Here is a 14,188-nt window from a genome sequence, read left to right as displayed (position 1 = left end):
ATAAAGACTGATTTATCAATTATGTTCTCCTCATGTACCGAAATGAGTTCCAGGAATAGCTGGCTACTCTACTTCAGTACCAACATGCAGGCCCTCCCTTTTCTCTGAATTTTTAATAGTTCTTACTGTCGACATTACACCATGTTCTGTGCATGTCACTGTTTACTGCTATTTCACTCTATGCATAAGTAATTACTCTTAACTGGACTGTAATATCTTTGAGGGCAAAACTAATATGTTCTACATTTTTACATGCTCAGTACCTAACATGACACCTTACATATAGTAGGTGTTCAACAAACAGCTGCTGAAAGTGATCTTTTAATCAAACTCTACCTAAAATAACACATATACCCTTATCTCCAAAACTTCCTTGATTAAATTTCCAACCTTCCCACTTCTCGGCCAGCTGTCCATCCCTCAGAAGAATTATAACTTAACACTAACATAACCTAACATTAACCTAATTATAACCTAACACTTAAGTACCCACAGTAGCAGCTGTGCAGATACCACTAGAAAAGTTTGATACTCTCATACCTACTTCCCCCAGCTCAACTCTGGCAGCAGGTACTCCTTAAGGAATGCTCTGTGGGAGAATAACAGGTAATAAAAGGCCCCACCTTCCTCTTTATTTTGGGTACGACAGAATGTATTTCATAGGATAACTTGACATGAACGGTACACTTCAATCATTTGCATCTCAGTTTCTGTCAAGGGCACCACCATCCTTCTAGTTCCCTATACACACAACCTTGGCATCATTTTCAACTCCTTATTCTCACTCCAAATATCTAGTCAGTTGCCAAACCTCATTGTTTGTACCTCTAGAATACATCTCACATCCTAAATTGATCACCCTACCTCAAATCCCTCCCTTCTTTTATGTTTCCTCCACATCGCTACCAATGATTTCTCTAAAATGTAGCTATGACCGTGTCACTAGCTAATCAAAAAACTCCAATGGCTCTCTACTGACTCTAGGATCTAATATCTCTTTATCAAATCTTTTTTTAGTTTCTATTTTTCTAATTTTTAAAATGTACATTATTATCAGTGCAGCAATAAGTGTTTAAAACTCATAAATAAGTATGCACGTATTAGGGGACGTGCTAAAAAAATTTTCCTGATGGGGTGTACCATCAAAAGTTTTGAAGACCACTAATCTAGAGCATCTAAACACTACAAAATTAAAAATAGATAATAAAGGCCACTAGGTAGTACAGTGGATAGAGTGCCAGGCCTCAAGTCAGGAAGATCTGAGTTCCAATCTGGCCTCAGGTACTTACTAGTTGTATGACCTAGGCAAGTCATTTAACCCTGTTTGCCTCACTTTCCTTATCTGTAAAATGAGCTGGAGAAAGAAATGGCAAACTACTCCAGTATCTTTGCCAAGAAAACCCCAAATGGGGTCATAAAGAGTCAGTCACAACTGAATGACAAAAACAGCAACAAAAAGACTGGGTTAAAGAAAAAAGTTCTGGAAAAGTTAGAATGAACATCTTTATAGTGCCAATTTCTTGAAGTGGGGAAGCCACCATTGTATGATAACTTTCTCCAGCTATGCTCATGATCTAGGGCTCACAACAGCCAATCTTCATTAGGTAAAAATAAGAGACTCATTCTGACCCCAGGCTCAATAATACTAACCTAGTAGAAACAAGATGAAATGCTATAAGAGTAAGAACCAAGTGAACTCTGAATACTTAAGAACCCTTATAATACTCCAGTGTTGCTTAAAATTGTCATTAAGCCTAGGCACATTGTTCCTATTTTAAGGAAGGGCAGACAAAGTCTTCTATTCCCAAACTCTACTACCCTGAATTGAGATTTATTACGCTCCTCCTTCCCAATTCCAATATGGAAAGTTAGATAGAAATCTTGGAATCATGGCAAATTGGAGAGAAAGAGATGAAACAACTACTTTATAGCATGTACTCTGGGCAGAAAAGTGCTTCAACTCTGGGAAGATACATTGTAACTGCTGAAATTCTAGGTCCAAAGGACAAAAAGTTCTATGAATGAAAAGCCCTGAAATGAAAATTTTGTTCCAATAAAGTATGTATATGTGATAAGAAAAATCCCAGAAAGTATGAAGTTCCCACAACCAAAGATTATTTATCTAATTCTGTAGTGGTCTTCACATGCTATTTCAACTGGCCAACACTAAAGGACTTTACCTCTGTAAACATATTTTGTCAGCACTTACTTATTTTGACTTGGATTTCCTAATGTTTCCAAAGCACAAAGCCTTAAAAAGGTTCTGATCTAACGCTTCAAAAACTAAACAAAATAGAATATAACCAAAAGGTCATTTAGCATTGGGGGAAAAAATTCAACACATTATAACTCTGAAAGCTATTCAGTGTTTGCTAGCTGTGTCTTATAACAAGCTGATTTATGTTAAAAAACATATTCTTCAAATCTCAACATGGAAAGCAGCACAAAGGAGAATGAAATTTACCATTCTCTTTGACTGATTCAGTTTTAGCAGATGCTCAAATTCTTTAAGAAAAATACAAGTCCTATTCACAGCATACCTATAGTGACTCTGAAGAATGACTAAATATGTAATTATTACTCAAAGTATTCAGTACTAAGAAAGTTTAGTTATGATTTAACAAAAAAAAAAATCACCTCTCAATTCTAGTCACTTTCCACGACTTTCTATTGAACTGTCAAGGCTACAACCTATTTGAACTCATTACCAAGTATGAATTCGCCAATTCACAATGACCTTCTGCTGACCACAGGTGGTAGGAGGAAGAGATACTCCAATCTTCCCTGAAGATGTGGTCTGGGCTAGTTCTTTTCTTTAAAAAGTTCTGAAACTTTGGGGGCAGCTAGGTGGCGCGGTGGAAAGCACCAGCCCTGAAATCAGGAGGACCTGAGTTCAAATTTGACCTCAGACCAAACACTTGACACTTACTAGCTGTGTGACCCTGGGCAAGTCACTTAAGCCCAACTGCCTTAAAAAAAAAAGTACTGAAACTCTCAACTTAATTGGCTCAGGGGACTAAAGGCTCCAGCTGCTGACATAACTTTCAGGTCCCCTGAGTACAAAAAGTCACAATAAGCTTCAGAATACTTGACCAGGAAAGCATCCTGAGGAACACAGAGCCAGGTAAGCTGTGCTCAACTGAATCAGCAATGTCCTTGCTGAATATTCTTTCTCCGCTATAGGTAAGTATATCTTAATCTATCTATAGTCAGATTCTCTACAAGTGTTTCATTTTGTTTCAATATTAAATCTAAACCATTAGGAGATCAACATGAGCCAGATACTTTACCATCTCCCCAAGTTATTTCAAACCATGTACCTGTGTCATAGTAATAACAATAAATTATAATTCCTTACACTGCTATTCTGCTCTTCTTGATCTTCACGCTAAAACCCTCCCACCTTTAATTAGCCCTACTTACTCTCCAATTCTCCAGAATAATCCCTTATCTACCTACCACCTTAATATCAGCACTTTGAAAATTACTGGGGGTAGCTAGGTGGTGCAGTGGATAGAGCACCAGCCCTGAAGTCAGGAGGACCTGAGTTCAAATCTGGCCTCAGCCCAAACCCTTGACACTAGCTGTGTGACCTTGGGCAAGTCACTTAACCCCAACTGCCTTTAAAAAAAAGGAAAAAAAGAAAATTACTGAATTTATACAGCTCAATTGGTTATACTTGCCTGTCTTGTCTCTATTATTCTGTAACCTTATTTAGGAGGCAAGGTCTGTTCCCTACTATCTATCAAAAGAATACAACAGGGGCAGCTAGGCGGCACAGTGGATACAGCACTGGATATAAAGTCAGGGGGACCTGAGTTCAAATGTGACCTCTCTGATACTTGATACTTACTAGCTGTGTGACCCCAGGCAAGTCACTTAACCCCAACTGCCTTGCCAAAAACAAACAAAAAAAAAGAATACAGCAGACTATTTTATATCCCAGGAGAGCACAACACTTAATTTCAATTAAATTATATTAAACACTACTGTATGCAAGGCATTGTATACCATGCAAACAATGGTATCTGTTGACATTTATTAGTGAACAACACTTAACATCTTTAAATAGTCATGCCAGGGTGCCGAAGTATTCCCACTTGGTCTTTCTCATCTCCCTCAATAGGGAAGGTAGAGTCTTCATGCCATGGAACAGAAGGAAACAAAATGACAACTTACCATTTTTGTCTTCCTTAGAGAAGGCTAGTCCTGTTCTAACTATTACCTTTGTTAACATGAACAACGGCCAATTTAATAAAAAAAAAACTTCCTGGCTGAAAGGCAGTGTTTACCATAAATATGAAAATTATACCCTTCTTGTTACTGAAGAGTTATGTGATAATCTATTCCTTACAGAGCATGCATCTTTTTCTTTCCAGATGTTTTGCTGATTCCTTTTGTCTTTGTATCATAGATATTTCTGGAGGAAAAACCTCCATTTCCCTCTAGAATGAGCCTTTCTTTATTAAAAAAAACATATAAGCAATAACACCCTGTACAGAAGAGGCATCAAAACCATCACATATCTATAAAACTCCCTAGTAAGAATCAGATTAAAATGTAAATAGCAAATGTTTAACAAGATAAATTAAAAATACAACATGACATAGATAACATTTACCTGTGATTTTCTAAGTCAATATGGACCACAAGAATCCCTTTCTGAGTTGACACTACTACCCTAAACTAATCCATTTTGACAGTATTTACAACATTCTGCCCAAGTGACTACATTTCATTATATGTTCTCTATATCAGTCATTGGTTTTTCAGTTATTTAGTTTGGGTAATTTTAGTGATATTTTCATTTACACTGCTGTAGTCAACTGAGTAAACTGTCTTCTTGATTCTGCTTATTTCACTCTGAATTAGTTATTACAAATCTTCCAGTGTTTCTCTGAATTTCTCATATTCATCATTTCTCACTCCACAATAATAATTCATTGCATTCACACACCATGTTTACAGTTATTCCCCAACCAGTGGGCATCTACTTTATTTCTAGTTCCTTAGTATTAAAAAGAGTGCTGCTATGAATATTTTATGTTGGACCTTTGCTTTTGGCTTTGACCTTTCTGTTTCCTTCTCAAATTATGTCCAATAGCAATAGTGCTGAGCAATGTGCTGTACAGTTTAGCCACTTCTCTTACATAATTCCAAATCTCTTTCCAGAAAAATTATACCAAGCCATAGCTCTACACAAGTGGATGAATATATCTGTTTTCCCAAAGCACCTCCATTATTGCCCTTTTGATCATCTTTGCCAACTTTGTGGTTGATTTGAAATCTGAACATCTGTTAGTATTAGTGACTTAAAGCATGTTTTCAAATGGCCATTTATAGTTAGCAATTTTTCTTGTGAAAACTTCTCATATTCTTTGACAACTTATCTACTAGGAGTGGGAGTATTGTATTCATTCTTCAATTGTTTTGATCACACTGCAGGACTACTATGGCCTGCTTCTCACCCTTACTTCTCCCAGACCTTTCTGAAGTTTGACATTAATCAAATTAGCAAAGTGTGACATTACAACTTTCTTGGTTTTTCTCCTGCTTTTCTAACCTCTATTCTTTATTTTATTGGCTCCAGTCCTCCTATAAAAATTTCCCCAAACATTCTCCAAGGTTTATTTTCTCAGTCCATTGCTAGAACTAAACCTAAATGGGAAAAAAAAATGTTTTTAATATGTATTTGTCAAGACTCATTCTTTAGTAGAAAAGAATGAGTCTTCACAAGTACATATTAAATATTTTTATATTCTATATTCTATATATTTTTATCATACATATACACATATTATATACTTATATTCTGTTACTTCCAAAATATACCATAAAGAAATTCTTATTTTTCCATATATTCTACTACATAATCCTTCCATCCTCATTACACTAACCTATTCTCACTATTGATAAAATATGCCTCATAGTTCACTCACTCGTAACTTTTCTGACACCAAATGACTTTGCTCTTTCCCCAACCTCTTTATATTACTGTTTATTTCCTAGTTATCCTTCAAAACCTAGGTCTTCACAAAGCTTCACCGGCCTTAAGGAACTTATTCTACAAGGCACACATCTTCCTCAGAAGGTTGACCATACAATTCATCTGATACAGCACAAAATTCTTTGCAATAGTAGTTATACAGGCATATGCTTTCTCTCTCTAATTAGACCTTGTTCTCTTAAAGTTGAGAACCATGTCCTATACTTCCTATACTCATTTATGTGCCGTGTCAACCTAATTACTTGAATGTAATATACATTCAACACTGAAAACAACAAAAATTCTAAACACAAACAAAAAACTTCAACTTACCTGACTGAATTAAATGTAAGCAAAGCATTTCCAATGGATAAGATACAGTAGGATAGATGTTTATCATACCTTCACATGCTTTCTTCATCCTAGCAGTCTCATGAGGAAACTTAAAAATATAAAGACAAAATGAAACTAAATATTCATATTAGTAAAATATTTCTAAATAAACTTACACTGTGGATATATATGTAAGAATTTTTGTAAAAAGATATTTGAAAATCTTACTTTAGACAAACACTGAATGAAGTGTCTATAAAGTGTTTCATGATCTTCGCTAGGAATATTATCTGAAGAGCTCAAAGCATTTTCAAATGCAGCAAAAAGCTAAAAAGACAAATTATGGACATCATTACAGCACACTGAAATTACAAATATAACAAATGGAGACTTTATAAGGTTTTTTTTAAAGCACAGTGTTCACTGTTTCTTAGTTCCAAAGATCTTCCCATTTATTATATGTACAGTCCAAGTGTGATTCTTTTCATGAAAAGAAATGGATCATTTTTGAGAAGCACAGCATCCAAGTCCACACCACGTTCATTCTTCCTGCCACCAGGTCTCTGTGCATGCGAGGGAAGGACTTCCTGCTTATTGCTGCCTCCCTGAGTCCCTAATTTCCTTCAAAATGCAGCTCAGCACCACATTCTACACGAGCCTTTCTCCTGATCTCTCCAGCTACTGAGGCATTCCCCTCAAAACCACCTTGGGTTCATTTTGTACATACACTGTATTACACAAATGTGGTCTCCTCCATTGGAATGTAAACAGGAATTGTTTTACTGTTGTCTCTGTATCTCCAATATTTCACGAGTGTGGGGAACTCCCATTAAGAAAACTGCTCTTCCTATAGATTAATATCTGTTCTGCAAGTTAATAGTCTTAAAAAGACAGAGTAATCTAGTGAACAAGTGTGCCTCCCACAGAGCTGGGGGCCCTGGGTTTAAGTGCCATATCTCACACCAACTGCTATGTGGCCGTGGGCAAGTTATTTAATTTCTCATGCCCCATGCAACTCTCAAAGACTGAGAAGTTAATGCCCCTCCAAAAAAGAGAAACAATTCACTCACTTTCTACCAGCAATAATGATAACTATTCCTGTTATAATTTAAATAGTCTAATAGAAAAATGAAATGAAATAAATCAAAGAGAAAACAGCTAATGGCTCTCCGTCTTTATTATGTGTTCTTTTTACTATGAACACAAAGGAACCCAGAAACATCATCAGCATAGTTGAAACAATTTTTTTCTAATTAATTCACTTGTTCATCAGTCGTTTTTCAAATCATGTCCGACACTTCATGACCCTATTTGGGGTTTTCTTTGCAAAGACTAGTTTGCCACTTCCTTCTCCAGCTCATTTTATAGATGAGGAAACTGAGGCAAACAGGGTGAAGTGACTTGCCCAGGGACACACAGCCAGTAAGTGTCTGAGGTGGGATTTGAACTTGGGAAGCTGAGCCTTCCTGACCCAGGCCCACCACTCTATCCAGCATACCACCTAGCTGCCCTTTTCTAATTAATACATGCTATTGAATATTTTATTTACAAAGCTCTTAGGGGCGGCTAGGTGTTATGATGGATAGAGCACCAGCCCCACAGTCAGGAGGACCTGAGTTCAAATCTGTTCTCAGACCCTTACTAGCTGTGTGACTCCAATTGCCTCCCAAAACAAAACCCAAAAGATGCAAAAACAAAGCTCTTATTTTTAAAAACATAGTCAACTCCCGATTAGATATGCTATGTAAGTCTAAAATTTAATATCACAGATAATTAAAAAGTCATGTACATGTCTTGAAATGCAATATGTGGGGGGAAAAAAAGAAACACACTATTTTATATTCTGGTAATTCAAAATGCTTCAGACAAAACAATGAAGTTACACTTGGGACACATGGCTCAGCATGGTCTAGCGTGTTCTCCAGTTTCCCAATTCTGTCTGCCTCACTCAACTCTTCTTCAAAGTGCTCTCCACAAAGTGCTGCTTCAAAGTGCTCTCCACAAAGTGCTCAAAGTGCAACATCGCCCCTCAAACTAATACAAAACATCGACCCTGCTCTCTACTAAACTTGGTACTTTTCTGGCTAATACTTTCATTGGATCAGGGATGTCATTTGTTATTGTTGAAGCGAAGCTTTAAATCACAAGTACTTGAATGCTGATTATGTATCTAGTGAGACAAAAGTAGACAACAAGAGTGACAGTAAACAGAAATAATGAATACTTGAGGTATTGACTAAAGTAGTAAATTCAATAAGAACTTAGAAGTAAGGAAGCAGAACATAACAAATGCCAAAATGTCTTTGCTAAATGACTCACCAAACCAAATATTCTGTCTCTGATTACAAAGAATATTTTTCCTCCATGCTATCACTTTAAAGCAATTCAATGAACTAGTATAGCTCTTAAGAAAAAGAGTAAAACAGTCTCTATTCTCAAGAACTTTACATTCTATTATGCACATATACAAGTAAGGATATACAAAATAGATAGAAGGTAAGCTGGGCCAGAGGGAGGGGGCACTAGCAGCTAGGAGGATAAAGAATGGTCTAATGTAGAAAGTGGTGCTTGAGCTGAAAATTAAAGCAAAACAAGGCCTCCACGAGGCAGAGGTGAAAAGAATATTACAAGCAAGGGGGAAGACTAATGTAAAGGTACGGTGATGAGTAACAGAATATCAAGAATGACAAACAGCAAGAAAGTCAATCATTCTGAATCACAGAATGTACGGAGTATAGTAACGTTTATGAAGTCTAAAAACAATAAGATTTAAGTTGTGAAGACCTAAAAGAGACAAAGAGAGAAGTTTATGTCTGATCCTCAAGCAAACAGAGCCATCAGAGTTTATTTAAATTGGAGGGAGAGGGGAGGAAACGGGGTTTGGGAGAGTCAGATCTGAGATGAAGAACATGACTTCTACACCTGTATGGAAAATGGACTGGAGTGTGGAGAGATCTGAAGCAAAGGAAGCAATTAGGAGGCTACTGTCACCAAGAGGTAATAAAGGTTTGGTAACTAGGATGGTAACTATGTGAATGGAAAGAAGGGGCTATATGTGAGAGGTCATGTACAGAGAAACAACAACACATGGCAACTGATTAGATAGGCAGAATAAAAATGAAGAGTCAAGGATAACACTGAATTGTTAGAGATTCTTCTAAAAGGAGTCCTAAATTCTCATGATACACTGTATAAAGAATACACTATTAATATTTGAATCTAAATTTTTCTTGAAATAATTTCTATTTTTACCTAAATGCTAAATGAGTCAGCTGTTTGATATCACTATTCTAAATGAATCTTCCTTAAGTGTAAGTTTCTTTTGAAATAGCCTTCAAAACCAAAGCTCACCCTCAAAGAAAAAAGTGAATTGAAGTCATTAAAGATAGAAAAGTCAACATTTAGAAGACAACTACGAATTGCTCAAAAGTAAAACAAAATTACTGAATGACATAATCAATAGTCATAGGGCTGAAAAAGATTAGAGATTATCAAGTAATAGGATTCAAAGTGGAAGAGAATTAGGGATCAATTAATCCAAGATTCTCATTTCATAGACAAAGAAACTGAGGCTGAGACAAGTGAAACGGTTTATCAAAAGTGACACTACTAGCACAGGGCTGAGCCAGGACTAGAATGAAGGACCACCAAGTGCTTTTTCAATTATACTCCCTTCAATAGGTTTATAATGGGGCAAGGTCATTAAAAACTTTAAAGTTTTTTAACTTTAAAGTACTAAGAAATAATGGGTAGAAACAGTCTCCAATCACAGCTCAGAAAGCATAATCTAGAAATACAGAATAAAAAGCACTTATTTATTCCTTTCCATTTAAATTTGCACTATTAAAAAATAGATTAAAAAACCCAGAAAAACATTAAGATGAGTTGATTCAATTATAAAATTTCTTAGCCTCTAAGACATCAAATTCTAATCATAAATAAGATACAACTTTGGATGTATTATTCGAGAAAAGTCATGGAAATTATGTTTCAAATAGCTTTGGCTTCTTACTTCTCTTAATGGTTATACTGATGATTTAGTGGAAAAGTTCACATACAAACAAGGAACTCAAAATCTAGGGCTTGGTGTGCTAGTCCCATCCTTGTCCCAGAAGCCAAATAATTTCTATTCCTAAAGCAAGTCAGGGACTCCCTTTATCAACTACAAGATTCTAAATAGAAAATTCTATGAAACTGTGTAAAATGTTAAATGAAATACTTTCTGCTTTCCAATATTAATTTTTTACCACATTTCATTTTTTCACTGAGGGAAGGACACTAAAGACTTGGAAAAACATCTCTCATTCTATTGTTGCCTCCCTGCCCCCACCAAAAAAAAAGATGACAACTACCACCTCAACTTACTTCTTTCATCTCTACAAATTCTTTATAAGACTCTCTCTGAATATTAAAATTTAGGGCCAAAAGACACCAAAGAACCACATGTGGACATAAGCAGGCTGTAACACATTGCCAATCAATCTACAAGTTTTTATTATGTGCCTATTATGTGGTAGGCCCTGGGGATCCAAGTAAAAAGAATAAAGTTAATTGAAGAAACAACAATTATGCATGAAGAAGTATACAGAATAAATATAAGGTTAAAACATACAATGTATAAAAAATAGTTAAATGGAAGGTAGTTTGAGAGGGAGGAGGTCACTAATAGTTGGGGACACCAGCAAAGGCTTCATGAAGAAGATGGTGATTGAGCAGGGTCTTAAAGAATACATCCTAGTAATGGGAACAGCCAGTGCAATGACACGGAGATAGAATGTTACATGTGAAAACAGAGAAGGACAGTGGGTCAGAGTGAAGGAGGAAGAATAGAGAGGTTGGAGCCACAATGTGAAGGGCTTTAAAAACTAATGAAAGGAATTTCTATTTTATATTATAAGCAACAGGAAGCCACTGGAGTTGATTGAGTAGGAGAATCACACAGTCAGATCTTCACTTGGGGAAAATTCCATTAGCAATGGTGAAGGAACAGTGGCATGAAGAAAGGCTTAAAGCCAGAAGCCCAATTTGGAGGCTGCTGCAATAATCTAGGCAAGATGCAATAAGGTGGTAGCTGTGTGAATAAAGAAGAGGTAGAAGTGAGAGATGGTATGGAGTTTGAAAAAAACAGATATTAAAGTCTCCCAGTATAACGCAAGAGTTGGAATAAAGGAAGATGGTGAACCAGGTACTGAACTCCTCAAGAAAAGAGAGAATGCCTGGGTGTTGGAAATATCACAACTTCTATAATTCAGATTGGCTAGAAATTTTTGATTGAGTGGACTTCAAAAGAAGAAAGGCTGCTGATTTCAGGAAAAACTTCCTCAGAAGAGCTATCCAAAAGTACGATGGTCAGGAGGTAGTGAGTATCCCCTCATTGAGGTTTACAATCAAAAGCCAAATGATTATTTATTGAGTCTGTGACAGAAGGTATTTAACTCAGAATAGAGGTTGAACTAAATGGCTACTGAGATCAATAACAAGTATTTATTTAATCTAACAAACATAAAGAACCTTTCAACTCTGAAATTCTGTGAACTATATAAATATATAATATATATGTATGTATATATGCATTATATATATAAAATAAAATTACCAATTGCTGAATTTCATCATTTTCTTCTTCAGTACTCTCAGCCAATAACTGAGTTAACTTTATCCACAGCTGGCAAACCTCTTGATTCTCTGCACCATCGTCCTTTCTTGTTTTGATCAGTCTGTGCCATGTTTGAGCCACCTGTCCAAAACGAGAAATGATACAGTATTCCAAAAAATGAAAAGCTTGGTCATAAACTGACCAAGTTAATATTCTGAACTTTATTTTTATCTAGTAATTCTTATTTTTATCAATCAATTCTAAATATGTTTTTTAAATGATATTTAGAAGCAGCAGACATTCTAGACTTCAACTGAGATGAGATGAAACAAATCCACTCCATTCAACAAACATTTATTAAGAACCTATTATGTGCCAGGCACTATGCCAGTTGCTGGGAATGCAAAGATCAAAAAATAAATAAAGTCTCTATCTTCAAGGAGCTTACAGCTTATTGGGGGAAATCAACATGTACAGAGAAAATTAAATACAAAACATATACAAAGTAAACACAAAGCAATTTCTGGAACAGAGCACCAGTGACAGACGATTGGACTACAGCTCCTGGAGGAGGTGGCTCCTAAAGTGAACCTTGACAAGAGTAGGGATTTCATGAGGCAGAGGTGAGAGAGAGCATTACAAGAATAAGGGGACAGCCTGTGCAGAATCACAGAGAACTAAGAAATGGACGGACATATATGGGGGACATGAAGCATGCTAGTTTCACTGGAATGTGGAATACAGAAGAGTTTATATTTTCTCTTTTTAAATACAAATAGCAGTATGTTTTGACCTGGAGTTTCTTGACCAGGGAAATCACAAGCTCAAACCCATACTTTAGGTATATTAATCTGGCAGCTGTGTGGAGAATGGTTTGGAAAGAAGGGGGAATGGATGTAGAAAGGACAAATAGGAGATATATATACAATTATATAGGAGAGATAATGAAGATCTGAACTAGTGTGGTAGTTGTGTGAGAAGAAAATCAGTTATACCATAGATCATAAAACTCTTAGAGGCCATCTAGAAGCCCCTTCATTTTTACAGAGGTTTAGGGAGATTAAACAGGTTGCCAAAGGTCACTCACACAAGGAAGCATCTAAGATGGGATCTGAACCCAGGTCCTCTCACTTGAGAGCCATTGCTCTTTCCCCTATAGTACCAGGGAAGAGTCAAGGATGACTCCAAGGTTGTGTACCTGGGTCACAATAAGAATGATGAAGCCATCAACAGAAATAAAGAAGTTAGAATGAGGTGAGCATTTAAGGGAAAGATAAGTTCTGTTTTCAGACACAGTGAGTTTCAATATCTACAGGACATTCAGATTGCTGATGCCTACCAGGTAGTTGGTGAGATGGGACTAGATTTCAAGATGAGACTGGGTCTAAATATAGAGACCTCGGAGCTGTCTGCACAGACATGGTAAGTAAATCCATGGAAGCTAATAAGATCACCAGCAGACAGAGGGTCAAGAAAAAGAGGGCTCCAGTCAGAGCCCTGAGTTGCACCCACAACGAGGGAGCCGTATACAAATGATGATCCAACAAAGAAGATTGAGAAGCAGCCAGAGAGTCAGGAGGAGAGCCAGAAGGGAACAATGTCACAAACTTTCAAATACTCCTCTCCCCTCTTACAGACCTGTCCAAGTACACTTGGCCTAATCCAGCTGCTTTTCCCATCTTTGTTCTCTTTCACATAATCTTACCTTTCTTATAAGTATATCTGGAAAGGTGATGGTAAAGCCCAAATGTAAAAGCTATATAGTTTCCCTGGTGCTGAAAAAGAGATGGGTTGTTGTTTTGTTTTGGTTTGGTTTTGGTTTTTTTATCTTTGTAGATCTTTTCCACCTTTTTGTTATTTGTTGACATCCTTTCAGTTTCATCCTTAAATGCTCTCAGAGTGCCTTTGCTTAACTGGGTTGCTTGATTTCATTTTTATTAAAGCTATCATTAAACTGGTTGTACCCTTCACAGCTTCGCTGTTTTATGAAGCGACAGTGATTATGCCATCTTCAAACAAACTTTTCTCTAAAATTTTACAAATGGGTTTATATTCTAAACCGGCGCTGTCTTTGGATGCTTTATCTCTTTACCTGCAAGGAAGTCAAGCATTTACTGACAAAGGTGCTTTTGGGGCTCTTTTTATCTCCTCATTATGGAAAATTAGTTTCATCAGTTAAACTTGTGTAAATAATTACAGTTGTAGACTGTTTTTGTACCTTTCTTCAGTCCAGATTCCATTTTTTGTTGTTAATAATTTTTTTAAATAGGTCA

General features: G+C 36.4%; 1 protein-coding gene across 3 annotated transcripts in view; it reads right to left on the bottom strand.

The window, feature by feature from the left end:
• SKIC3 (SKI3 subunit of superkiller complex) overlaps positions 1–14,188 on the bottom strand; it is a 116,891-nt gene that overhangs the window by 79,584 nt on the left and 23,119 nt on the right. For all 3 annotated transcript variants that reach the window (XM_021008782.2, XM_021008772.2, XM_021008788.2), the window contains 3 exons: positions 11,916–12,056; positions 6,548–6,646; positions 6,320–6,428 (listed from right to left, as the gene is read on the bottom strand). In XM_021008782.2, coding sequence (XP_020864441.1) covers positions 6,320–6,428; positions 6,548–6,646; positions 11,916–12,056 — 349 coding nt within the window. The remainder of the gene's footprint in view (positions 1–6,319; positions 6,429–6,547; positions 6,647–11,915; positions 12,057–14,188) is intronic.

Source organism: Phascolarctos cinereus, unplaced genomic scaffold, assembly GCF_003287225.1.
Source record: "Phascolarctos cinereus isolate Bilbo 61053 unplaced genomic scaffold, phaCin_HiC Scaffold_4;HRSCAF=312, whole genome shotgun sequence".
Classification (NCBI taxonomy): domain Eukaryota; kingdom Metazoa; phylum Chordata; class Mammalia; order Diprotodontia; family Phascolarctidae; genus Phascolarctos; species Phascolarctos cinereus.
This window is presented reverse-complemented; position numbering and strand designations above follow the sequence as displayed.